General features: G+C 47.8%; 1 protein-coding gene across 1 annotated transcript in view; it reads left to right on the plus strand.

The window, feature by feature from the left end:
• Positions 1-26,962, plus strand: part of ZNF830 (zinc finger protein 830) — a 176,815-nt gene that overhangs the window by 103,851 nt on the left and 46,002 nt on the right. Inside the window, exon 8 of the mRNA XM_085606863.1 lies at positions 15,545-15,625. Coding sequence (XP_085462989.1) covers positions 15,545-15,625 — 81 coding nt within the window. The remainder of the gene's footprint in view (positions 1-15,544; positions 15,626-26,962) is intronic.

A 26,962-nucleotide genomic window follows, 5' to 3' on the forward strand; every position in this document is an offset into this window, starting at 1 on the left:
CCTCCGGTAGATCTTTTCTGTCGTAGAGTCCTTAAATCCATAAACAGATAACTTATTTTTGTAAATTTGTATCAGATTTCTTAAGAGTAGTGTTTCTCTCTTCTTTAGTTGTATTGGTACTGTTTAAATGCTTTATACTTGTTCCTTTGTTGATTCCCGACTGCTCGAAGCCCCAGCTACCCAGGATTGAGCTAAGGTTTGACAAACTAAGCCTGACTGGTCCTAAGAAGGGTTGGCAGTCTATTACACGGTGAGGTCTCACAATCACACCTTATAATACACACCGTTTCCTCAGAAAGTCATAATGTCTGTCAGGTCCAATTTGGTTTCTTTAACATAACCTTTTGCCCAGTCCTGGGTAGCTGAGGCACAGACTGTCCGGTTTAGTCAAAGTACTATGTGTAAAACACTCAGAAGTATCAAAACAGTTAATAAATAAGAGACACAAAAAAATAAAAATCGTTTACACCAATTTATAAAAATAGAGTGCATTTTTATCTTAAATTGGACACCAAACTGACAAATCTATCGAGGGGAACAGGAGGTATGATTTTTCAAAGTTAAGTAAAATACTTTAACCTTAAGCTCTTGGATGCAATAAATCACTGGATGTTGTTAGTAGCCAAAGGGCGTAGTCAGCAGCCTGAGGGTCAGTGTCATTTCTTCCTTACAGTCGAGAAGTGGTCCTGATGCTAGGGAAGACATACAGTGAGTTTGCCTGGGGAGTGGTGGACCTAGGGTCCACGAACTTCAGGGGCCGTCTCCGACCTCATCACTCGATGCCCAAATTGCAAGAAGTGAGGCCAGTGCAGGTCAGTCTTCACTGGTCAGCTAGTATCCCAGTTACAGCAGGATCAGCGTTCACATACAGGTAAGCAAATCCTTTTCCTTGGGGGACAGGAGTCCGCTTTAACCTCGGCTATGGGTCCTACGGACTTGAGGAGAACTCGGGAATGCTCTGATTCGGTTGCCCAACTGGCACTTCGTCGTCCACTGGTGGGGAAGCATTCCGGGCAGTTGGGCTTTCAAAAGGTGCAGGTTCGTTTAGCTTTTTTAGGTCCTGAAGCTTAACAGAAGGCTAGTTACCTATCTCTTTGAATCACTTCTTCTGTTCTTGCACAAGTGGAGTTCTATTTTACGAGTGAGCACAGCAGGCACATACTTCTTTGTGGGTTCCTGGGGGCAGCAGGTGCAGTACAGTCTATAGTGCAGCCTCTCTGTGCTGTGTCTAGGGAGCATCAGGGGAGGCTTCTGTCTTCTTCCAGTTCAGTAATGATCTGAGGGTCTGCAGTGCCACTTTTATGCCATCTTATTGTTTGGAGAGGGGATGACTCCCTAGTCAATGGGGCAATACTTCCCATGAGGCTACCCTTCTTATGTTACATCACTTCCTGGGGAGTTGTCCCTCAAACAATCCCAGGATACACTCCTCTGCCCTAAACCAAGATGTCGATAGCTTTCTTCTCCTGAGAGAAGCCCTGGGCACACCCTGTGGTGTACACAACATAATGAGCCACTCCTGTAAGCACGCTTTTGCAACAGGATGTTTCCTGCTGGAGGAGATGGCAGCCTCTCTGCCTACACAAAGGAGGAGGTAGACGAAGGTGTGATCGTCCTTAGTATCTTTAGTGGTCCCAAAAGGAAGTTAGCACTTGGCACGGTGGCTGTTGAAACTCTGTGGACCACCAGCATTGCTATATGGAAAACGGCAATTTCTTGTTCTCAATGTCAGAGCTGTTAAACACAAAATGAACATACCCTTCTTTTTAATGCCAAGCACCCTGCCTGGTGGGCTACCAAAGCCTTCCGTAGTGGTGGCTTAATACAATTAAAAAGGAATGCTTTGACCTGCAAAAAGGTTTATTTTGCCATGTTGAGTTGGCAGGTTTAAGCTGCCTGACCAGGCTGCAGTGTAAGGCCTAGGGTCACATTTTCACCATGTTACAGCAGTGGTGGAGCAATTAAGTGCTGCAGTACACATATGACATTTAAATGACTAGCCCTGGGTACCACTTGGATCTTACAAGTAAGTTAAATGAGCCAATCTGGTATTAGACAATTGTACACGTACTTTGGGCATCGGAGCACATGCACTGGCGCCTGGATACGTTGGACTAGTGCACTAAAGAGCCTAAAAACCAGCAGCATTAGTCCAATTACCGGGGGAGGGGGTGATGATACAAAAGATGTCCTCTACTACAGCAAAGTACTGCCGATTAGTTCTTCCTGAGCACTGCCATTTGGTAGATTGTAGGGCTGAGGAGTGGGACTGCAGTTTCTATTGTTTAAGGTGATCACACGTTTACGCAGGGCTTGCCCTTTTGTCTGTATGTAAATACTTTTTCAGGAAGGCTGATAACGGGTAGGGGCAAAGATCTCATGGAACTTTTTTCCTGTGTTTTCAATACTCCTGCTCTGAGCCAGCTCTATTGCTAAGGGCTATAATGTCTAACACGCATTAGGGTCTTGAGGATTAGCAGGCAGCCAGTTCAACCTCCATGGTATTTACAAAACCACAAATAGAATGGGCTGCCACTTCAAAAACTAGATTCTAATTCTAGTATAGTGTTGCAGAAAACCCTTCCTGGTTACGGACGACGACCCTCACCCACCCGATGGGTGCATGCTTCATCATTGGGCACCTCCTGGCATTTCTTTTAAGGAGTAGATGCAAGCTACTACCCTTCAAAGTATAGGGGAGCTTGGGAGAATAATTTGCAGTAGATAAGCTATGCCACTCGTCTAGGGAAGGATGTGAGGGCGTGCAGAGGGAAAACGTGTGTGAAGAAAATAAATTAATAAACCAGTGTGATGAATGGTTCTCCCAGTTGCTCTATGCATTTTCCTTTTAAGCTGAATTTAAGAACTCTACCAGAATTGTAGACTTGTGTCACGTGACAGATTGCTGCCTGGTGAGACATTGTTGCTATCGCTTCTGATGCTGGAATGAAGGAGTGTGTCACCGCCAAACGAGAGCACCTTATTGGGCCAAATGAAGCAACTGACTGAGGACACCATTAGTAGGAGATTGCCACCCGAGGACTTGCCTTAACCATTAAGGAAGAACGGCGGTGTTGAGACCAGCCATTGATGTGCAGGTGTGCCCCTCGATTACCCCCAAGGCCATCGTCCCGAGAGAGGCTACCGGCACGACCTAGCTGCTCCCATGAGGGCGGGAGCTATCTGCTCTTGCCACACTGCCCGAACTGCTACAGAAGCCATATATTACAAATGTGGGGCTACCATACATAAGCGTCTAAATACTTAATACGCATACTTGGCCCTACAATGCTCAGTAAGATATTTTGCTAACAAGGAGACAAGAGTGATTGATCTGAAGTCGCACTGCTCTCATGTGAGAGAAGTTAAGTTCTCTCCACCTGTGTCTAGTCCTTGTCTAAAACCCGTGGTGTTAAAACTATGTATACAGGGTCTCAACCATAGTGGGAGGGAAGGGGGAATACTGGAAAGACACTAGGAAGTAGGGGTTCTAGAACCTCAATGTCTATCGTAACTTAGTTTACAACCATGTATGTTGCTACCATTTAATTATGTTGAGCTTAGTTCTGCTGTGGAATTAAAGTACTTTCTTCTTTCATAAAAGATAAATTCTTGCTTGAACATTGCATTATTGTGTCTGTTAACTTACTGTTGAGTTTCAGAGCTTTTGAACGCTACTGCCCTGACAATCCTGTGACTGCTTGCAATCACTACCATCGTGGTCAAGGGCGAAAAGGGTTGTACGTGGCCCAGTTTGCAGACCCAAATTTGGACAGACCCCAGGACTTTAGTGGCAAATGACTTTAGCCACCTCAGTTGAGGCCAAGTAGCCTATGTTAGCTCTGTGCCCCCACCGAACAGAGTCTGAAACACAACATAAGGAGGTTTTTGTTACTTCTGATAGCAATACTACAACCAGCAACTAACGTCTGTACAAGGTTGGGTCTAGACAACCTTCCAGATCTTCTACATCATGATATTATTTGTGTCCAATACCAGGGCACCACACCAGAGTACCAAAGACTTTACTGATACTGTACAATAAATAGGATTATCGTCTAGTTTTCCCTAGGAGTGCTACCTCATATACACCTCGCGGTCTTCGGCGTTCATTGGACATTTTCGAGACCTTTTGTGTTGACCGTGGCCTTGAGGTGAACATTAAAAAAACAAAGCTTATGGTATTTAGGCCACACAAATCTTTTAAAAATACTTTTGTTGGGGAGGAGCCTAGCCTGCAGCCGAGATGGCCGCCTAGCTCTTCGGCTCCGCCGACCCTTTCGCCCTTCGTCGATATCCTGGCAAGAATCCTGCGCCTCCGAGCCCTACGCTTACCTGCGCCACGTCCCTGACCACGATACTTTGACTCCGGTCGAAAACGGAGCTGCCCCGGCGGAGTTGGGCCCCGGTTTCCATTCCGGCCTTCCAAACGGTCGCAGCCGGGCCATTGTTTAGTGGGGACGGCCGGCGGCGACAACGATAGCAGCGGCCGCTGTGGAGAGGGAGGAGCCGGTACACCGGACCTGGAGCGCGGCGCTGGGATTCTCACAGCAGCCTTTTTCATGCTCGGCTGCCCAGCGCGCCCCGCTCGCAACATTGTATCCAGCTCCCGTATACTGTATCCCGGCCCAGCTGGGAGAGGGCCGGGATCGCTTCTTTGTTGCAGCCTACAGCAGCGGACGCCATCTTCCGCATCGGAAGCCCTGGTCTCGCCGGTGGGTTTCCCTGCACCACAGATTCCCCTGTCCTTGAAGCCTTTCCACGACCGGCTGCCTCCACGTTTCCTGCACCACCGGGGCCCCGCAGAGAGCTTATCACCTTCCAGATACCGATGGTTGGTGAAGGGGGCTTGCTTCCCGGGGCGCTCGATGGTTGCTTGCCTAAGATGGCGGACGCAACAGCACCCTCCATCCCTGATCCACCGCTGGGGCTTCGCGACATCCTGGCAGCACTGGAGGACCTGTGGTTGGCCTTCCGCGACTCTGCCACTGGTTTGGAGGACCGGTTTGATCGGACTTTTTCAGCTGGCCATGATGATTCTCCAGTGCGGCATGTTAAGCCACATCTTCAGTCGACTGTCGGTGGATCACCCGAGTTGAGGTATGTGGCAGTGACGGGGGGACGTGTCCCAGTGCCCGCTGCGGTACTCCTCGGCTCTGCCCTGGAGGAGTCTGACAATCCTGCTCCCTTGGTATGGCCGGAGCTTGTGCCTCAGCCGCCGTTTTGCCCATCTCCTTTGTCCTTTGGTGCCACGTCTCTGAGCGTCCTCCTGGACTTGCTTCCCGTACATCGGCCGGCCGCTACTCTGGGATTTATGCATCGTCCTGCTCCCTGTAGTGCTAGCCACCGCATAGCAGTGGCGCATTCTGTGGTCCTTTACTATCGAGCTTCGCTCCAGTTTGACTTGTCTCTTACCCCTCGATTGCTGCAACGGACTCCATGGTGGCCCATCCCGTCCAGGTTGGCTGTACTGCAATTGGACTCTGTTGGACTGCAGATTCGAAGGGGCCAAGGCTGAGGAAGGGGGTTTTTCTTGTTGCACATTGATACGTATATGGCTGGGACTGGGACTTGTGACTGTTGGAGGTACATGTAGCAGGGTGTTAGGTCGGGGCCTGGGGTTGGGTGACCGCGGGTAACGATTTTGCTTGTATTGAATAGATCCTTGGCCCTCCTCCGATCAACCGTGACATTCTTTCTCTTTTTCTTCTCTTTCTCTTCTCCTACATTTCGGGTACTCTTTTGGGGCGACAGACACACTGCTAGGGGGGGTAGGCCGTAGCCTCTGCATGCGTGTAGGGTGGGGGGTATATTTCCTTGTTGGTTTTTTTTTTTTTTTCTATGGGCCTCCTTTTTCTTTATTTCTTTTCTCTCTTTCTTTTCTCCCTTTCTACTCTTTACCTTTCTCGTTTGTTCTTTCCTTTCTTATTTCTTGGGTCGAGGGGAGGATTGGGAACTTGTGGGTAGTGCTTGGGGATCGTCATGTGATATGCTTCTTTTCTATCCTGATTTTATTGAGTGCGATTGATTACCTTACGGATAATGCTTGCTGACTCTTCTGATGATCGTTGCCCACTATAGTCCTAACTGCATTGCTCTGATTCGGATCCTTCCAGACCTGTTGCTATGGACTTATTTCAAAACTTTATAAAACTTAAACCTCATCATCCTGGCGCTCGGCGGCACAATTGTGTATAACGTAATCTGGTCTATTCGCGCTTGTACTGATATGCTGCTGAATCGTATAATTGCTTGCTGATGTGCCCCTTTTTGTCGAGGCCGGCCCGAGGGTTGTAGGCCCGTATTTGTCTGCACATACTGTTAAATAAAGGTTTTCCAAAAAAAAAAAAAAAAAAAAAAAAAAAATACTTTTGTTTTATTTAAAAATCCGCTCGAACAAGTACAGGCTTTTAATTACCTAGGTGTTAACATCCAAAACAATTTTTTGTGGAAACTACAGCGTGACGTGTCTACCTTAAAACATAGGCAAATTGCTGGAGCTCTTGCTGGTGAATTTAAAAAGTCTCCCTCGAAGCCTATTAGACCTGTGCTTCAGGTGTATAGTGCAAAAGCGGTGAGCTCGGCTCTATATGGTGCTCAACTGTGGTGCTACGAGAACCTGTCTCCTTTAATTATTTCGGAAAACAGGTTCTTGCGTAGCATTACTTCTCTCCCCCAGAGCACGCCCATTGTTCCTTTAAGATATGATCTAGGCAAGAATTCAATAGCCGATGTAGCCAGGCTTCGTCCAATCTTATACTGGCGTCGCCTGTGGACCTCCCCGGATTTAGCCCAGTATGCGGAGGGCTTTCTGGATATAATGTCTTTGGCAGGCTCCCGGAAGATTGTTTGGCTTATCTGAAAGAAACACGTTAGTTAGATTCCTCACCTTAGAATATCCCCAGGCGTCAGACTGGATCCGGAAGATTTTTCGTCAGCAATACCCCTTGCGCGTCGCTAGGCGTCGTCTGCGGCTCCGCGTCCGTCGTCGGCGTCGTGCGCCGGGATGACGTCGTCGGAGTACTTAGACGCCGCCCTCGCGCGCTGACGTCAGTTCTTCTTTTTTCCGCGCCAGTAAGCGCAGATCCGGGAGAGCTACCCCTTTTAGTCTTTTTTGACTAAATCTTTTTGATCATTTTTGATCCTTGTCTGTCGACATCTGGTGCCGGTAGGATGCCTGGGTTCAAGGCTTGTGAAGATTGTCATCGACTGATGTCGGTGACCGATCACCACCGCCGGTGCCTCTACTGCTTAGGCCTCGACCACGACGCGGAGTCGTGCAACGACTGTCAGGCCTTGACTTCGAAGGCTAGGCGGGAGCGGTCCCGCAAGCTTCTCGAGCTTCGCCACTCGGCTCCGCGTCGTGCGCGATCCCGGTCCAGGAGGAGGTCCAAGGATCGCTCGCGGAGCCCGAGCCGACGCCACCATCGATCGTCGGGCTCCAAGTCGTCGGGTAAGTCCAAACACTCAAAGAAGTCCAAGAGGCGACATCGCTCTTCGGACTCCCCTCGCCGGTCGCGCGACTCGGCCGAGGGTCCAAGTGGTTCCACCCCCGCGGCTCCGGCGGAGCCGCAGGTGCCGCGTCCGCCCCCATACCTTCCGGTCCCTGGGACTAACGCGGCGCCGGCGGAGATCAGTGCCTTCCTCTCGGCCATGAGGAGCCTGGCCCCGCCGTCGACGCCCGCTGGCGCGCCTTCGGGCCCCGCGGGCTCGACTGGGCGACCTCGCGTGCCGGCGGCTCCGGCCCCGGCGCCGTCGACGACTCCGGTCTCGACGCCGCAGGTCCCCGCGGGGCCCATGCCTGGGCCCCAGTCGACGCCGGTTGACCTTGTCACTCCTCCACCGGCGCCGACGCCTGAACCACCGACGCCGTCACCGGCGCCGCCGACGCCGACGCCTGTGACGCCGACGCCCCAGTTTAGCCCTCATCCGGACCCGACGCCGGCACGGCGTCCGCCGACGCCGCATCCGACGCCGCTAGAGACCTACCATCTCTACAGTCCGGTTCCGATCATTCCTCCTGTTTATCAGGAATCGGAAGAAGGGGGCGACTGGGAGGGGTTCGAGGACCCTCTGGCTGTTCGGTCACAGCTTTCTCAGGACTGGGCAGATGAACTGGGGGAGGCCAGCGGGCTGGACACCTCGCCAGACGCTGGATTCACTTCTCCTCCGACCGTGGCTTCGGAGGAGGGTGCAGCATTTTCTGTGGTGCTGCGCAAGGCGGCTGAGGCCCTTGGGCTCGAGTTGCCTGCCGTGGCTGTGAGGACCAACATCCTCACTGAGGTGCTTCAAACCTCAGCAAGCTCCACTGAGCCTCTGCTGCCGTTTAACGAGGCCCTCACTGACGTTCTGCAGGGCACCTGGTCCAAGCCCTCCACAGTTCCTCCTGTGGATAGGAACGTTGCCAGGCGCCACCGCCCTGCTCCGGGCGACCCCAGTTTCCTGTCCCAACACCCCACCCCCGAGAGTCTGGTTATCCAGGCCTCTACTTCCCAATCCTCCTTCCCGACCGCTCCGCCGGACCGGGATTCCAAGAGACTCGAGCAGTTTGGCAAGAAACTGTTCTCGTCCCTTAGTTTGGGCCTGCGGTCCTTAAATACCGCCTGTCTCTTGGACCGTTATTCCCATTCCCTGTGGGGTACGGTGGAGGACGTGCTGCCCCTGTGTCCGGAGGAGGTCCGGACGCGTCTTACCCAGGCTCTGGCCGATGGGAGGGATGCAGCACGGCACGCCATAAGATGTGGGCTTGACACCACGGACTCGCTAGGTCGGGCGATTTCCACCACGGTGGCGCTCCGCCGCCACGCCTGGATGCGGTCCACGTCATTTTCCGGGGATGTCCAGAACACCCTCATGGACATGCCCTTTGATGGCACTCGCCTGTTTGGTGAGAAGGCGGACAGTGCGCTGAACCGCTTTAAGGACTCCCGGGCTACGGCCAAGTCCTTGGGCCTCTCGGCTCCGCGGGCGCACACCTCCGCTTTTCGCCCCTTTCGTGGCCAAGGAAGGGGCGCCTCCTCACGTCCGCAAAGCCACCAGCCGCAGAACCAGCCTGCGCGCGGTCGTGGACGTGGCTTCCGCCGTGGCGGAAATGGAGGCCGACGTGGTCAGCCCACATCCACCCCGGCAGCATCCGCCTCAAAGCCTTCCTAGTCCGAGCTTTCAGGCCCATACCACGCCAGTGGGCGGCAGAGTTCGCCATCACCTGCTCCACTGGCGGTCCATAACATCGGACAGGTGGGTGCTGCAAATCGTCCGAAGGGGCTACTCCCTCCCCTTCGAGACGACCCCTCCAGCCATGCCACCGCAGCACCACCGTATCTCGGGGGATCATTTGGATCTTCTCCGCGAGGAAGTTTCGGCTCTCTTGGCCAAGGGGGCCGTCGAGCGCGTTCCGAGTCCAGAAGTAGGTCGTGGTTGTTATTCCCACTACTTTCTAGTTCCCAAGAAGGGCAAGGGGGGCCTGCGCCCTATCTTGGACCTCCGGAACGTCAATGCCTTCCTCCGAAAGGAAAGGTTCAAGATGCTAACGTTGGCTCAGGTTTTAGCTGCCCTAGACCCTGGAGACTGGATGGTAGCGTTGGACTTGCAGGACGCATATTTCCATATCCCCGTCCTGCCGGCCCACCGGCGTTACCTGCGGTTCACGGTGGGCCAAGAGCACTTTCAGTTTACCGTGCTCCCCTTCGGCCTCACCAGTGCCCCTCGGGTGTTCACGAAAGTGATGGCGGTGGTCGCAGCTCATCTGCGCAGATCAGGGGTCCCAGTCTTCCCCTATCTCGACGACTGGTTGTTGAAGGCGGGCTCGCCCCAGGCAGTCGTCTCCCACCTCCAGACTACGGCGGATCTCCTGCATTTGCTGGGGTTTTCCATCAACGTGCCGAAGTCACACTTGAGTCCCTCTCAGAAGCTCCTCTTCATCGGAGTGGTTCTCGATTCGGCGCAGTTCCGGGTCCATCCACCGGAACAGCGGGTCCGGGATATACAGGCCCTGATTCCCATCTTTCGGCCTCTATCCCGGGTTTCGGTCAGGTTAGTGTTGCGGCTTCTGGGGCTGATGGCCTCCTGCATCCTACTAGTGCATCACGCCAGGCGGCGCATGCGGGCTCTGCAGTGGGACCTGAAGTTTCAGTGGGCCCAGCATCACGGCAACCTGTCCGACCATGTCTTGATCTCGGAGGGTACTGCACAGCAGTTGCAGTGGTGGCTCACGGACCGCGAGTGGGTCAAGGGCAAGAGCCTCTCCCTTCCCCAACCGGAGCATGTCGTAGTGACGGATGGGGTGGCCATATGGGAGAGGCGGAGATCAGAGGCCTCTGGTCTCCGGCGGAGTCTCGTCTCCACATCAACCTGTTGGAGTTGAGAGCGATCCGGCTTGCACTGAAAGCCTTCCTTCCCTCTGTCAGGGGAAGTGTCGTGCAGGTGTTCACGGACAACACCACCGCCATGTGGTACTGCAACAAACAGGGCGGGGTGGGGTCGTGGACCCTTTGTCAGGAGGCTCTGCGCCTCTGGACATGGCTGGAACACCAGGGCGTCACCCTGGTGGTTCAACATCTGGCGGGCTCTCTGAACGCCAGAGCAGACGAACTCAGCCGCCGGTGCATGATGGATCACGAATGGCGTCTGAACTCCGAAGTGGTGCAAGGCCTCTTTCAGCAGTGGGGAGAGCCTTGGTTAGATCTATTCGCCACCGAAGAGAACGCGCAATGTCAGCAGTTCTGCGCGTTGGAATTTCCAAGGCGGCACTCGCTCGCCGACGCTTTTCGTCACGAGTGGAGTTGCGGTCTGTTGTACGCCTTTCCGCCTATACCACTTCTGCCCAGAGTGCTGAAGAAAATCAGGCACGACCGGGCCCAAGTCATCTTGGTGGCTCCGGATTGGGCACGAAGATACTGGTATCCCGAGCTACTCAGTCTGTTGACCGATCCCCCGATACGTCTGCCCCTTCGGGAGGATCTTCTGTCGCAGCAGCAGGGGACGGTCCTCCACCCGAACCTGTCCAGCCTCCACCTCCATGCGTGGAGATTGAGCGGCGGCAGTTGATGCCATTTGACTTGCCTCCTGAAGTCTGTGATATCATTCTGGCAGCCAGGCGTCCCTCCACAAAGTCGGTATACGCCTGCCGGTGGAACAAATTTGTGGCATGGTGCACAGCAAAGGCTGTGGATCCCCTTTCCGCCCCTCTTTCTGAGGTTCTCCTCTTCCTTCTTTCTCTTGCCCGGCAGGGCTCTGCCCTGGGCACCCTGAAAGGTTATCTTGCAGCCATCTCCGCCTTCTTGCGGCTTCCTGATCAGCCTTCTCTTTTCAAGTCCCCTGTGGTTACACGCTTTCTCAAAGGCATTACACACACGTTCCCTCCTGTCCCCTTTGTAATGCCTCAGTGGGACTTGAATCTGGTTTTGACATTCCTGATGTGCGCTCCCTTCGAGCCTCTTCACAATTGCCCTCTTCGTCTTCTAACTCTAAAGACTGCTTTTCTGGTAGCCATCACCTCGGCTAGACGGGTGAGTGAGCTCCAGGCTTTATCTTCAAAGCCTCCTTTTCTATCTGTTCATCCGGACAAGGTTGTCCTTCGGCCTCGTCCCTCCTTTCTTCCTAAAGTGGTGACTCCATTTCACCTTGGGCAGTCTGTCACCTTGCCCACCTTCTTTCCGCCTCCGCATCCTTCCAAAGAGGAAGAGAGGCTCCACCGTCTGGACCCAAAACGTGCGCTCTCCTTTTATCTGGACCGCACAAAACAGTTCCGGGTGGACGACCAGCTTTTTGTTGGGTACGTGGGCGCTAAGAAGGGGAAAGCTGTGCACAAACGAACCATCTCTCGGTGGGTCGTTTTGTGTATCAAAATCTGCTATTCCTTGGCTAAAAAGGACCCTCCTGTTGGGCTGCGCGCCCATTCTACTCGGGCCACGGCGGCTACTACTGCCTTGGGACGGGGAGTCCCTTTGCAGGACATCTGTCAGGCGGCGACGTGGGCTTCGCTACACACGTTTGCCAGGCATTATTGCCTTGACAGCCAAGTCCGGAGGGATGGCTTCTTTGGCCGTTCTGTCCTCCAGGACTTTCTGGTGTGATCTTGGTTCGCAGACCCACCACCGGGGATGGTATTGCTTGGGTATCTATTCTAAGGTGAGGAATCTAACTAACGTGTTTCTTTCAGATGAACAAGTTACTTACCTTCGGTAACGATGTATCTGTAAGAAACATTAGTTAGTTAGATTCCTCACCGACCCTCCCATCCTCCCCGTTCTGCGAACTGACATCTAGGGTTAAGGTTGTCCTTTCAGGCCCCTAGATTTTATTTTTGGCACCAGTGTCGGTCTTTGCATGGCTCTGCGTTCCTGGCGCGGAAGGCTATGTACAAGAACTGACGTCAGCGCGCGAGGGCGGCGTCTAAGTACTCCGACGACGTCATCCCGGCGCACGACGCCGACGACGGACGCGGAGCCGCAGACGACGCCTAGCGACGCGCAAGGGGTATTGCTGACGAAAAATCTTCCGGATCCAGTCTGACGCCTGGGGATATTCTAAGGTGAGGAATCTAACTAACTAATGTTTCTTACAGATACATCGTTACCGAAGGTAAGTAACTTGTTCAACGAGACCAGAAAATCCCTTGTGGCGCTAGGGATGAGTGATCTCTTGGAGAACCCCTTGGCTGCTACCTTTCCATCTAAAGCGCACATGAAAGTAAAATATTGGGAGTGGGTAAATGCCAAGGTATTCCAGGAAACCAAATCTCTCTCACTAACTGATGAGTTTTTGAATATTAAACCAGCCCCAAGGTTAGAACACTTCTGGGATCTTGTCACCAAAGTGCTTGATAGGAAACTATTTTTCCAGATGCGGGTGGGAGCATTGCCTTTAAAATCCTTTTCTGCTAGATGGAAATCTACGAGTAGCAACTTATGTTTTTACTGTAAATCTCAGGTAGAATCCCTAGCTCACATGTTTTTTGCGTGCCCTGCCTACGCGGCCCCGAGGCGTGTATGGTTGAGACCCGTTTGTAAACTTTTAGGCACAAGACAGAGTGTAGAAGCTTTAAGACTCCTTCGTACCTGCACATACCCGGTAATTGTGGTGGCCGTGGCCAAATATTTGGGGTGGGCATTGGTAATTAGATCTAAGAGACTTAGCGAGTAAGTTTAGTGATTTTGGATGCTACCCTTAATGATTTTTGTGTATCTCAAATGTTTTTTTTTTTTTAAATGTAAATATTTTAAATAGTAACATTTTTAGATTGTATATTTGTGTATTTTGTACCTGTGCTGTTTTGTATCGCTTTTATGACTTCTGTTGAATAAAGCTGTTTGGATTTGGATTTGGCTACCTCATATTGTGAACATTGTTTTAGATCATGCTCCTTGTATGTCATAGACCTACTCTTGTGGTACTATACTTAGCCAAGGACTCCATTTCTTCCATGCCATATACCCCCATGCCTTCCTCTTCACTCCACTTCTAAGGGGCATTGGAGATCTGCTCCTTGCTTTGTTTCACAATCACAGTTGTAGGTATTCCAACATGATGAAAATATGAACTGAACGATGCATGGACTGAGGAATGTACATGCAGTTGGATTTTAAACGTTTTACTTAGAATCTGTTGAGGACCAGTGTGCTAATGCTCTTCCACCTCTTGGAGGACCTTTCACCTTTGTCAGACAACCATTAAAAGGGTCAGTATCCACCCTAGTGCAGAGGCATAACACTAGGGAGCTGTTGCACATTCACTGTCCATGTGAGATTAAATAGTATAGTGTTACGGCGGCCATGGTAGCCATAAAAAGAAAATAATCCTACATAAGGACATACCCATGCAGTAGCCCCCTACATATATTCTTCTAACTGTATCCCCTTTGAGCTATACTCTTGCACTAGCCTGAGAGTGAAGGGAAAGATCAAACCCGTGACCCAAAGGCAATCAGGAGCAAGTGGTACATAGAACTAACTGGTAAAATATACCATAGATAATTTGGCAGATAAATGTAATGACTAAACTCTCTTAATGGCTGAGAAACCATTTGTTCTAGACTCATTCATTTATGCTGGGTGGCATTAGTCATTTATGAGGCACATGTTGAATGTGAGCTCAGCTTTTTGTTTCTTCTTCCTTTCCTAGTTGTTGTTCTCCTGTTCCTTGACATTAATTCCAGTTTTATGTCAATCCCCCCCCCCCCCTTTCCCCCCCCCCCCCTCCGAATTATTGCCCTTTCTGTTTTCCTGCTCTGCCCAGTTTTATTATCCTGGTTCCTGACCCAGTTGTGCGTCTCCTTCTCTAAGCCATGTCACCGCTCCTTTCTCAGCCACCAGACCTGCAGATCTGAGGTCTGCACAGCTTTACAGTCTTGGATGTGCTATGAGAGTCCTACTGTTATGTCTCAAGCTATTCTGTTTCTGGAATCCTCTGAACCAATGTGTGGAACTCTGAGAATAGGCCCAAGAATCCATCCTGGTGATAGTGTGCTCTATAGATAAATAAATGAATAAGACTTAGCATGGAACATTTGTTCACTGTGTACATAAGCTGTGCCACATAACTCTGGTTGGGTGTGGGTGTGTGTGTGTGTGTGTGTGTGTGTTAGTGTGTGCGTGTGTGTGTTAGTTAGATTTAATTACCAGCTAAGATGCCATGCTAGGCAATGTGGTATTGAAAGATACTGTGTCAGAAGGACATAGTATGTATATTAGAGTGCTTTAAAGTCTGAAATTACTTGACTTTGGACAACATGCGATTTCCGAAATTACGAAATTATAAAATAACCATCCAGGAATAAGTCACATTGAAACATTCTGTAGTTTGTCTCCCCTTATAGGCATTAGTGTATGTATATCCATTACACAAAATGTCTTCATTTTTCCAGATTAGAAATTATCATCAGTCATACACGCACACACACTCTCTCTCTCTCTCGCCTAGGAGTCTAGTCAGTAAAGGTTCCCAATTATCAGTGCTCACATACTTTGAGGTACCTGTCCAGTAAACTAAACATTAGAAGAAAAAAAGGTTGACAAGTTTCAGTGGGTTAAAAACTATATGCACTACCTTATTCAGGATGAGCTACAGTGATCATCCAGGCTGGTACTGGATAAATTCCAACAACTTTCTCAGATGGTTTATAGAACACAGATTCCTAGACATTCAATAGTAATGTATGATATCGCCTGGCAAGCACACTTGTTTGCTACACCATACAATCATAAATTCATGTTTTTCATCACTGCTAAAGGGTTTTCTATTTGGCGTTCTTTGATGAGCAGTTGTAAAAATAGAAAACTTGATTGGTTAGAATTTCCTTAAATACAATTTTTTCCTGTAAGATATGTATCTAGTTGTTGAGTTTCTCTATGGGTGTAAGCTTACATTCCGAGGAAGAGGAATATAATGCACTGTTTAAAATGTTAGTAACTATAAATTAATGCATTTTTTATTTTTTACTAGTTGGCATGTTGCATGCTCTTTTGGTCCTTACGATATTACTCTGACGTACTGAGATCAGAGTCGGCCCTTTTGTCCTAAAGTAGTTTTTTGCATGTTCCTTCAGGTGAGAAAAGTTGATGCACCAAAAGATCAAATGGACAAAGAGTGGGAAGAGTTTCAGAAAGAGATGCGACAAGTCAACACGGTAAGTGGTAAACTGCTGGAAAGGGCACTGATGTAATCTACACATACACAGGTGTAAATTCAGTCTTTTTTGTTCTGGTTAGTTACTGAAACCTCCAGCCAGCTCACAGCTCAACAAACTGTCAGCCACCAGAATTCTCACTGCGCTTACATTTTACATTACTTCACAGGTAGGTAGGTAGGTAGATAGGAAACATTCCTACAGGCACCCTAATTCTTCAAACAATTGAAGACAGTCCTTAACTTACATTTCTCCATGCACAACTGACATGAAGCACTTTATTTAGGAATGTTCTATGCTGCCTTTTACCTGGTCTATGTATTTTTCAGTTACTTGATGCTTATTATATAATTTGTACTTCAGGTTTCTGATCGCTATAACTCTGGCTAGGAGTTCCTGAAAGCTGTACCAGCAAATCTCTGTTTAGAAGCCAAGCACCTCACATAATGAAAAAGTCTTGAAATGCTTTGCGTTTTCACACCATCGAACCTCAGTTCTTGATCTCTATTTGACACTGATAAGTTATTTTTCGTCTGCTCCTTTTGTTTCAGGTGATCACTAAGATATTGAGTTTGAAATACTTCCTTTTTGGTACATGTGTCTCTTTTGACTGCTTATGTGGTCAGCCTTTTCTTGATGTGTGCTTGTAAGCGAGCATCTGAGGCAGGCTACTAGTCATTGATGAAAACCGTAGAAAGATAAAAGGGGACATTAAGAACTGGCCTTTCATCTGTACTGCATGTGGATCATTGAAGGATACTGTATTTCAGTAACCAGGCTGTCTTCTGTGGCGTTGCACTTTTAGAATTAACAGAACGTAACAGAGCAGAAAAGATATTGGACCAAGAAAGACAAAACATGTTCCATCATGTGGATTCATGCTTGCTCCCCGATGGGCACTGCTGTTACCTGTTTTGGTCACATGGTCTCCAATACTATTGCACTCCAGTATATAACAGATCACTTCCTCTGTACACTTGACTGAAGGAAGTCAGAGGGGGGTTTGGAAGTCAGACACATCACACTGCCTAAACCCTGGGTCTAGTCAGAGCTTTGTAAGAATTCGGTCCTGATTTACAGTTGAATGGAAACTGCTTTAATCTCTGTTTGAAGTGGTTATTCCTTTGGAGTATCAGCTGTTGGAATTTCCTCAATCCTACTAACCCCATATTGGATAAGATACTATCAGTGGATTCTTCCTAAGGTTTAGCATTTCCTACAGTAATCCGGATTGCATATTACCACCAAGCCAGACTCCGAGCCCAAGTATTTTTGACATGTAGGAAAGTATGATAGTTAAATAGAACAAAAACAGAAGGTCCTAGCACATTATGGGTTAAAATATGGCCCAGACATAATCCAGAACTTTCACTCGTAGGCTGTACCAAGTAAATTACTGGGGGTGGGGGTCTATGGACCATGTTAATCTTGAAAAAGCAATGTAGGTATCCTATTTTCCCTTCTGGCACTAGGCTCTCGAGTATTTTTCATGCACTGGATTTGATATGTGCAGTCATTGGCCCAGATTATGCTACAGTGTACTGATTTTGCTATGATAGGTCTGCCTGCTCTTTGCCCTGATTTTCTCAGCGAACCTCCATGCAAGTTTAAGACAACTGAATGGGCTTTAGCCTACATGCTGAGAATTGACAAAACATTTCCAAGAGGCAACGTCAGCTGAAAAGCCACCATCAGCCACTGAGAATCTGATAGTTGTGACTACTGTGCATAATTTAGTGTGATACCATTTGGTGTTCCTAACTAGCCTATCCATCAGTTTATTTTAGTGGGGACATCAGGCGCCAGAAATGTAAAGAACTTTTATCACCAAACTGTCCGGCAAGAATCCAGATATTTAGTTTTCAGGAGCTCATATAAGATTGGGGGCCCTATTGGACCCACCAGGTTACCAATTACAATTGGGTATCTTTGTTTCGAATGAAGATCCACGCACAACACAATTGGGAGGTCCTGCTTTAGCCAGCTAGCGAGGGCCATAGTGTCTTGGGTGGAGAGAAAAAGTTCTAAGTCTTACTGTTTGGCTTTAATGAGAGATACTGATTTCACAAAGTAGTGGAGCTGCTTGATTGAGTTTGGAGGATACGGGCTTGCCACACTTATAGTGCTCGTATGCTGATTTCAGTTTTTTCACCCACTGGATGGTACCACTTGCATAGTTTCTGGCCTGGTAGGGCAAGCGCATTTTGGCTGACTTCGCAAAAATTATCTGCTCATAGGCTTCAGACTGTGCCACGGTTCTTGTCAGGGACCTGCTTTTCTGTACACTGGGAGGTAAAACGTCTCTGCCTACCTGGTCTTTGGAGAGCTGTCTTCCAAGCTTATTCCCCACTGTCTGGGAGAACATAAGTTGCACTGTCTGGGAGAACATAAGTTGCACATTCTTGTTTGTCGTCAGTGCCTCTCTTTTGCTTCTATAGCAGAGTATTTTCTTAAGTCCAAATGATGTTATGGTACGGGTGGCAGTATTTATGCTGCTTTGGAGGCCCTGGTGGGAAGCACGTGCGAATCAGCATTCTTGTTACCTACAGTTAGGCTAGAGTGCATCTTACCTGGCTTTTTTCTGCTTTATTGGCTTTTGCGGAGCAGTGAAGAGGGACTGACAGCAAGTGTTTAAGGAGTCATCTTGTCTAGTGAAAAATGTGGCCCTCTTGACCAGGGCGTGTCCACCGCAAGGCTTTGCTGTGTATGGCGAAGAGACATTAAAACTTGGTTGTCTGTTGCAGGACAGATTTGCCTTGCCCAGCAGGAGGGGGGTGTTTGTCCATTGGGTAGAATGAGGGAAGAAAGACCCCAGTTCCTATTATGGGATCTTCTCTAATGTACTGTACCCTGAATTTCTCTTTTTGCTGGATGCTGGAACACTTTGGAAGAGAAATATCTTTGCAGCTATGTTTTTAGGTCTCGCCTACAAGCAGCCTTTAGATTTGTGTTAGTTTACAACTTGTATACAATATATCAATACTTCATTCTATTTCACATTCCCTATCCCCTCACCTTTCCTCCCCACTTCCACCCCCACACTCTTGGTGTTTGTTGCTCCCAACGTCTTTTCCAGGGTGTCTGCAAAAGCATATAAACAGGTATATGTTTTACTGGGCATACAAAGGCAGCAACTATGGCTCTGGGGATGAGAGGGTTTCCGAACTCACCTCTGGAAAGGCCAATTATCTTCCCTTGGAAACCCATTAAATCTGCTTCCTGGGCTATTGCAGAGAACCACATGGCCAGTTAGTTAGAAGTCGTGTGAAAAGTAAAGCCTTGGAAAGCTTTATCTTGCACTTCCTTATTGACAGCCTCAGACAGCACTTATTTTTTTTTAAGTACCTAAAATTAGACCTTTGCATTATATTTAACCCAGTATGGTTATTTTCTTTGCGGGGGTTCTCTCAGCCAATACATTAGAGAGTCTTACAGCCCTATGATATCCCCTAAGGGATGAGTGCTGCGCTTTTATAAATAAAAATAAATAAATGGTCACATGCTATTTTAATTCTGTTCCATTTCCTTCTTGAAATTTATTTGAATAAAAAACAATGCCGTTTATAAAGATTGACAATATTGGCTTCAGTATTCATTTTCAAAATACCGTATTGTTTGATGTCCCTTGAGTATTTTCAACAGCTTGTTTTTCTTTTATTTTTATTTAATAACTTCTACAAATAAGCACTAGCAAAGCCAATGGCTTTGCATTCATTTTAAAGGCAAGAATGAGTGGCTTGATTAAAAAAAAAAAAAAAAAAAAAAAAGGTGGTGTGATTCCTCCTCATTGTTTATGTACAGTATGTCAGTCAAAACTTGAGAAGACAGTCTTCACCTTGGTTACTCCTACTTTGTCGTAAACTAGTTTATTCATACAGTTTCAAAAGAACGTTCAACAGTATGTAATTGATTATTGTTTGCTTTAATGCACTTCACAATTTTATTCACTGCACACGCCATTTGACTAAATATCACTAGACTCCTTAGAATGTTTCCTTTACTAGAAAGGCTAAAACGGTCTCTGAGAGACAGGAAGTTATCGCCCTGTGTTGCTGATGACCTACAGCAGCAGGAAACACCTAAGGAAGCCTCTGCCTCCCACTCCTTGATAACTTTACTGACAATAGACCCTCCAAAGCACCATTTAAAAATGAATTGTCGTAATGTGTGCCATGCAAGTGACTTCCTTATGATACCAGGGCACCCAACGGTGATGGAACATCTGGCTTGTTTTCCATTATACTGGAAGTTGAGACATACAACAACATTAAGAAGGTCTGTGTGAAGAGAGTTCACACATCAAAATTTTGTGCTGGTCCAAAATACATATTTGTAGGTCATATGCAGCAGGCCTCCTTTCCTCTGCATATGCTTGGTTTCAGCGGTCCCTTTTACTACCCAATTGTGTTGAACCATACATGCTTGTCTAAAGGGCAGTGCATATCTGCCTGGAGCTAACATTATGTTTTTAAGTCCTTTTCTAGGTCATTTTTTCGTTTGTTTCTTTTTTCCTCTATCTCTTCCTTCAGGTCGGGTAGCTTTGGCTACAAAACTCCACCTGCAAGCTATGTGCATTGTGAGTCTAGTTGATGCAGCAATTAACCCATAACCTCTCGTATCTGGAAACAGTCATCCAGCACATGTCTGTGCTTTATGTGGTACCATCGATACAAAATCCATCTACAACCACAAGTGTGCATTCAAATCCAGGGTGCATCAGTCCGAAAACAGACATTGGATTTCACCACCAGATCATACTTTTCATCGCAGCGGACGGCTGCTCTACACTTGTCCATACAGATTCTGCAGCACACTAGCCCTTATGAAGGAGGCCCTCGCAGCTGTTTTGTTCATGATCACTACAACTCAGACGCCATAAATAATTTTGCCCTGAAGAAGTTCATTGCTATGAACGAAACGCGTTGGCTGACATTTTCTACATTTTGATCTTCACAATAAAAGACTGTCTAAAAGGCAAATTCCAAAATACTGTGATACTTATTGGAAACCACTCCCTTCACACTTAACAGGTGGTGCACCACTCCAATTTTGAGCTCACCACCAGAAAGAAGTTGAAAGTTAAGTAAAGGGGTACAGCTACAGAGCAGGTTCTGAGATCATTTTTCATCTGTGGGGTAGTGAAACATGTTTTTGATCATTTTGAACATCAGAGGTCAGTTCAAGCCCAAACGTACAAGACCCTGTCACCTGCTGTTCTATCCATTTCATCAAAGGAGCAGGATCTGGCACTGAATTGCTAACACAGAAGCGGGTCTTTTGCAGGCTATTCATGATGCACTCCCCTGAAGCAGTCCCATAATCAGGGGTAGTTAGCCACCATGCTGTCCTGTCCTCTGACTTGTTCCTGAAAGCTCTTAATGTAGTTTAAAAGACTGAGATACCCCACAGGCCCTCTACGAAATGTTCTGATACAGCTCCTGGAGACTCCAGTACAGTTTTCAGTCTCCTATGCAGCTTGTGACACCTTTGAATTGGCTTTCAGCCCCTGCCGTGCAGGATGCTCTCTCCCTGCAAAATGGGCTGCACGTGAAGCCGGTACTAGTGGCAACAGGGACATGCATCTGATCAGATGCTGCCACCTGGTCATTGCTAAGGCATTGAATGCCCTGCCTGTTGGGATATCAGCACATCTGCCAGATAATTTGATTTTATCTCTTGGTGGCCACTACTCTGTGCCCCTACCCCAGGCCAGTCATGGCCATTGAATTCAAGGAAGCCAGGAAGGTGTGGAAAACACCTTCCTCTTAACATTTGATTTCCAAATCGTTGGAAAGTAAGTAGCAGAACCCAGAGAAATGTTTAGTCTTTGTCAGGAAATCCTCCAGCTCAGTCTATGGTTGTAATATAAGGAAGAGTACAGTTTCATGCTCAGCCTGGGCAAGGAAGCTGTGGGATAGAAACGAATGATGTCCAGAGTTCTCATTAGCATAGTCCCCTTCTTGGCACCACCTTTAAAGTCCCAACAGATGCCAGTTAGGGTTAGTATTCCTTCCACTACTCCTGAAACCCAAATAACCAAAGATGGCTGCTTTCATTTTTGTATTAGAGCTCTGCTCCACAACTGCCTCCACCTTCTGCATCAGAGTAACCTTTGACATAATTTGCATCTCAGGAGTTTTTGCAGGTTGATATGCTTTACAGTCATGCAGAGGTCTCCCCGGTTTCAGCAACGGTGCCACTAACGCTCCACGGGTGCAAGTTGTCAGATGTCCCATATCAGATGACAATATGGCCCTGTACAGTTCCACTAACTTAGGAGCCAGCACAGCGGCATAATTGACATAAAATTCAAGGGGGAACCCGTCCGTCCCAGGTGTTTCCCTCCTTGCCATGCTCTTCAGCACTGCTCTTATTTCTTGAAACGCAATATCCCCTCCCAATTCCTCAGCCTCCTCTCGTTTGAGAGCTGGTAGGATTAACAGGTCAAAGAAATCTGTTATGGCGTTCACTGTGTTTGTGAAATCGCTAGCATAGAAGCGAGAGTAGTACTTCCTGAAGTGTTTGTTAATATCAGCCTGCTTATAAAGTCTGTTCCCGATCTGTTTCCAGTTCTGCTATCACTAATCCCCGTTTAGCAAGCCAGGCTAGGAGCAAACCAGCCCTATTGTGGTTTAAATGTGTCCAAAACACGTATTCCCTGTAATTGAAGCATCTAAGTTTCTCTATCTGCCCCACTAGCAGCTCCCTGGAGTCTGCCAGGGCCTGTTGCAGTTCCAGGTGACCCGCCCATTTTTTTCCCACCTCCCTTAGTTCCACTTCCAGGCCAGCACCTCACCTAATAAAATTTGCCTGATGCCCACCATTTCCTTTGTGTTCTTCCCTCTAATCACTGCTTTAAAAGCATCCCATTCTAACTGTGGGGTGGATGCTGTGCCGGTATGGTCCTCAAAATACTTCCGGATACGATCTCTAATCGTGTTTTAGGAGACTGGGTCTTCCAAGGACTCTGGCTTCAATTTCCATGTCGGGATACAGGGGTGCATCTGCACCCAGCTCAGATAGAGCAAGTACTGGGTTATGGTCTGATATAGTTCTAGCTAGGTATTTAACATTGTGCACCAAACCATGCACATCTGGGGTACATAAGAAAGGGCCTAAGCGCACATGCTGCTTATCGAGGCCTGAAAAAAAAGTTATCCCTGATCACAGGGTGGGTGCGGCACTAAGAATCTAATTGTCCCCGTTGGGTCTACCCCCAGCACATAAACAAGCAATTCTACTGACCGGAGATTCCCTCAGCGCGCACCTGTCCAGCGCAGGGTCAGCTACCCAATTATAATCTCCTCCCAAGATGACCAATTGTACAAGGTGGATGTATGACGTTACAACGCATGCTGTTACAACGCATGCTGTTACAACGAAAGTTTTACAACGCGAGTGCATTGACAACGCAGGACATTACAACGCAAGTCTTTACATCGACTTGCACTAGATGGCGTGCTAACATTAAAAAAGTGTAATTTACTATTCCAACTCCAGTCCACGTAACAGTAGGGAAGGTGTTGGGATAGTAAACTACACTATTTTTAATGTTGGCACACCATCTAGTGCAAGTCGATGTAAAGACTTGCGTTGTAATGTCCTGCGTTGTCAATACACTCGCGTTGTAACAGTTTCGTTTTAATGGTAGTGCGTTGTAAAAGTTGCGTTGTAAAGGTTGTTCCCCGTACAAGGTAGGGTGCCAGTACCCTGAACAAGTCCTCCAGAATTGCTCCCTGGTCTATGGTCAGAGAAAAAACATGAATCACTGCCAGGTCTCAGCCATCCAGACACCATGTCACCACCACAAACCTGCCTGCCGTGTCTACCAATTCACCAGTTTTCTGAAAGGGGACCCCAGATGCACCCATACAAGTACCCCTCTCGGATAGGCAAAGTACATGGTGTAGTAGGCCTGTCCCAGCCATCTTCTCAGCATTGCCAACCCTTCCTTAGCCCTTAGGTGCATGTCTTGCAATAACGGTATATGAACCCCCCCCCTTCTTTTAAGGTATGAGAGCACTTTATTCCTCTTGGCCATGTCGTTCATCGCCATTATGTTCCAGAATATGAATTTGTAGTTAATGAGACATGCATTTGTGCTACAGTTGGCATCCACAATCAAGCCCTGACCCTGTTGTGCAGCACACTCTCTTTAGGCTGGGACTCATGCAGCAGGTCTATTAGGATGCGACTCTTGTAACAACAACTCTCAACTAAACAACATTCAACCCAGCTCCCCATTCCCAGGGCAAGTAGGAAACTACCCCATCCAAACTTGCATTCCAACTATAAACACTTGCCGGTGTACCACTCAGAGGGGGTGTGGCAATTTGAATCCCACATGCCAGGCGATGTACGACCCAACAGCATACGACTACCATTGGCAAGTTGCCGAGGGGAGTCTAGGTGCACTACCATGGGTTTAAGGAGCACCCCAGGGCGACCTCCCCTCCGGCACTAATCATAACAAAAGCAAAGAGTGACTGCATTACAAGAGTTCATCAGCTGTTCCTAGTGTCACCACAGGTAGCACTGACCAGAGCCTACAGATGAGATGGACCTAAGGTCGGAGTTTGAGTCTCGTGTTTCATCATCCCCACTGTCGACGGGGGACTCGCCCGAGTGCCGCTCATTGTGGCCAGTACTTCCACTGTCCACATCTGTTCTTGTTGGACTTCCGCCTTTGAGGTGACTGCTCTGCTGTAGCTCCCAGTCCTGCGCCTCGACCTAGTTCTCATTGATTCCCTCCATGAAGGCTCCTGGCTATTTTCCAATGGCAGGTGCTGATGTAACCACTCCCATACCTTCTGCAGGGTCTGGAAATGCTGCACCCCTGTCATCGTAGTTACACACAGTCTGGCGGGGCACATCGTAGCATAGCGAAAGTCTCAATTGCCTGAGGCACCTCTTAGCTTTCATAAATGTGGACCGTTCCTTCTGCTTAGTGAAGCCCGGGAACAGCATGACTTTGCTGATCGCCACTTTCAGTTCTACCCCCAATCTGGCCTGATGCAGTGTGTGGTCCCGGTCCTTATAATGCAACAGTCTAGCCACCACTGGACGCGGCGGCACCCCTGGGGTTGTTCCCGTTTCAGGACACTGTGCTCTCTAAAACACAAAAAAGGAAGAAAAACCCTTGGTCGCCACCTCCTTTCTCAGCCATTGTGAAAGAAAGTCCAGCATGCGGTCCCCCTCTGCACATTCAGGTAGGCCTATCACCCTAATAATATTCCGACACAACCTGTTTTTAGCGACCTCTGCCCTGAACTCTAAGGTCTTAAGCCTGGCCTCCAGGAGCGTTTGGCGCTCCCGCACCCTCACCATCTCCAGGGGGATTTCAGCCAACGTTCTCTCGTTCTACAAGGCGCCTGTGGTCGTCTTTCAAACTCCCTAGATCCACCACCAATGTGTCTATTTTTAATTCCAGGGCCTCCTTGGAGGCAGTTATCATCTGAAAAATATCATTCAGGGTCTTACCTTTAGAGGAGACACCCCCTCATCATTCAGTATGTCAGTAGTTTCCCCTGAGGCCAGCCCTCCAGTGTCCATCTCTTTTTTGTCCTAGACGTCTACTCCATGATTCTGGGCAACCAGTTTTATTTCTGCACACCAACACTGTTACACCTCTCTCCCCTGTTGCAAGGGGCCGAAAAGCAGGAGGGGTGGGGAGAAGGCAAAGACTCCCCTTCCCAATCCCAGTGGTTGGCGGTCTGAGCCTCCTCAAGAGGTACTACGGTGTCTCACTCACAGCACACCACCCCTTGACCTGTATCGCCAGTCAGTGCTACAGACCAGTAAAGTGTACCCGAAACCTACTGCATTTAGTCTTCGAGTGGACCCCAGTGAATCTCAGTTTTCCCCCCCTCTAATTGAGGTCCATTCTATCACATTACCTCCTGCTTTTTGCCTTCTTTTCCTTTGCATTTCCTTTTACTTCAATGGCTCGCCTGGGCTAACTCTAGTTATTTCCTGAACCTCTTCTCCACCAATTAAGTTTCCTCATCGGCACCTTCTAATTTCTATTAGACTTCTCATCTTCTACAGATAAGAATTTTAAGGACATCCTTTATACATTACTCCTTTCTTATCTAGCAGATATTCTTAATTAGTTTTATTTTTTGGTTTCTTGTCTTCTACATTGCTTTTCCATTTACTCCTCTAGCACATTCTTCTTCTTATAAGTAAAATATCCCTCGGTTTTGTATGGAATTGTTCTTTTCTACAACATGGAATTACTTGCTGAGGTGCTGCTGTCGTCCCCTTTTCAGCTTATTTAGCTTCACAGTACAGGGTGCCTTTTGGCCTCCCCCACATCTCTTTAAGTTATGTTCCTTTTTTGTGATTCTGTAACAGCCTTAACGTTGATGGGCTTTTTTTTCCTCTCCCCTCTGCCTCTTGCAGTCCTTTTTTCAGGACAATTAAATGCTATTGTCCTTATGATGAGCAGCAACATTGCCATGGGTCGAAACGCAGACAACGTTCTACACATATGAACCAGGGACTCAATTAATACTTTAATTCAATAATTGTTACGTATGATTAAATTGTAGTTACCCCAGTGCTCATATAATGTTTTCACGTCTCTCTACTTGAACTCCATTAAAGCACTACTTGGGACCCACCTTGGAGCACTAAGCTCGAAAGCAGCTTTACACAATTTTCTTTTCTTGATAACATAATTGATTCAGTAAATAAGCCTTAATTCGTAGCCTGTTGCTGTATTAGAGTATTAAGGTGTGAGACTATTAGCTGCAATTCAGAAGCACAATCTTTCATTGATAATATTTACCCATCAATCGTGTTTTCTATTGCCTTGCTTGTTTTTGCAAACCAAAGTAGATATTGTTTTCTCCCATTGGGTTATGTTCATGGGTTTTTTAAGGCCTGACTGAAACACATGGAACGATCCTTTAGATGTATAACTTTGATAGAATATGAAGGATCATTGGTGAAGCATGTAAATTAAGGTCTTTGAATTGGCCCAACCAGTACAGTGCATACAATTCATTTGTATTTGGGATAAAGTACCCCATGGCGTACATTATAATGATATTGCAAACCAAAGAGGAGTTCCATGAGCATCTAAAGCAACAAGACCGGATGCCACTCTCCTGTATAAGGTCATGGACCTCCGTGGTCTTCAGTAATGCAATTTGAGATGTCATCAGTGATGTCACCAATGATGTCACTGAACCTTTCATGAGCGGTGTATATAATATGTGAGGTTATAAGCTGAGCATGGTGGCGGTGTAAACTATGGTGAATTCCAGTGTTTTTTTCTTTAAACATTGTTTTATTTTATTTCACCATCTAGCTGTAACATCCGTTTAACCT

This window comes from Triturus cristatus, chromosome 5_2 (genome assembly GCF_964204655.1).
Source record: "Triturus cristatus chromosome 5_2, aTriCri1.1, whole genome shotgun sequence".
Lineage (NCBI taxonomy): Eukaryota > Metazoa > Chordata > Amphibia > Caudata > Salamandridae > Triturus > Triturus cristatus.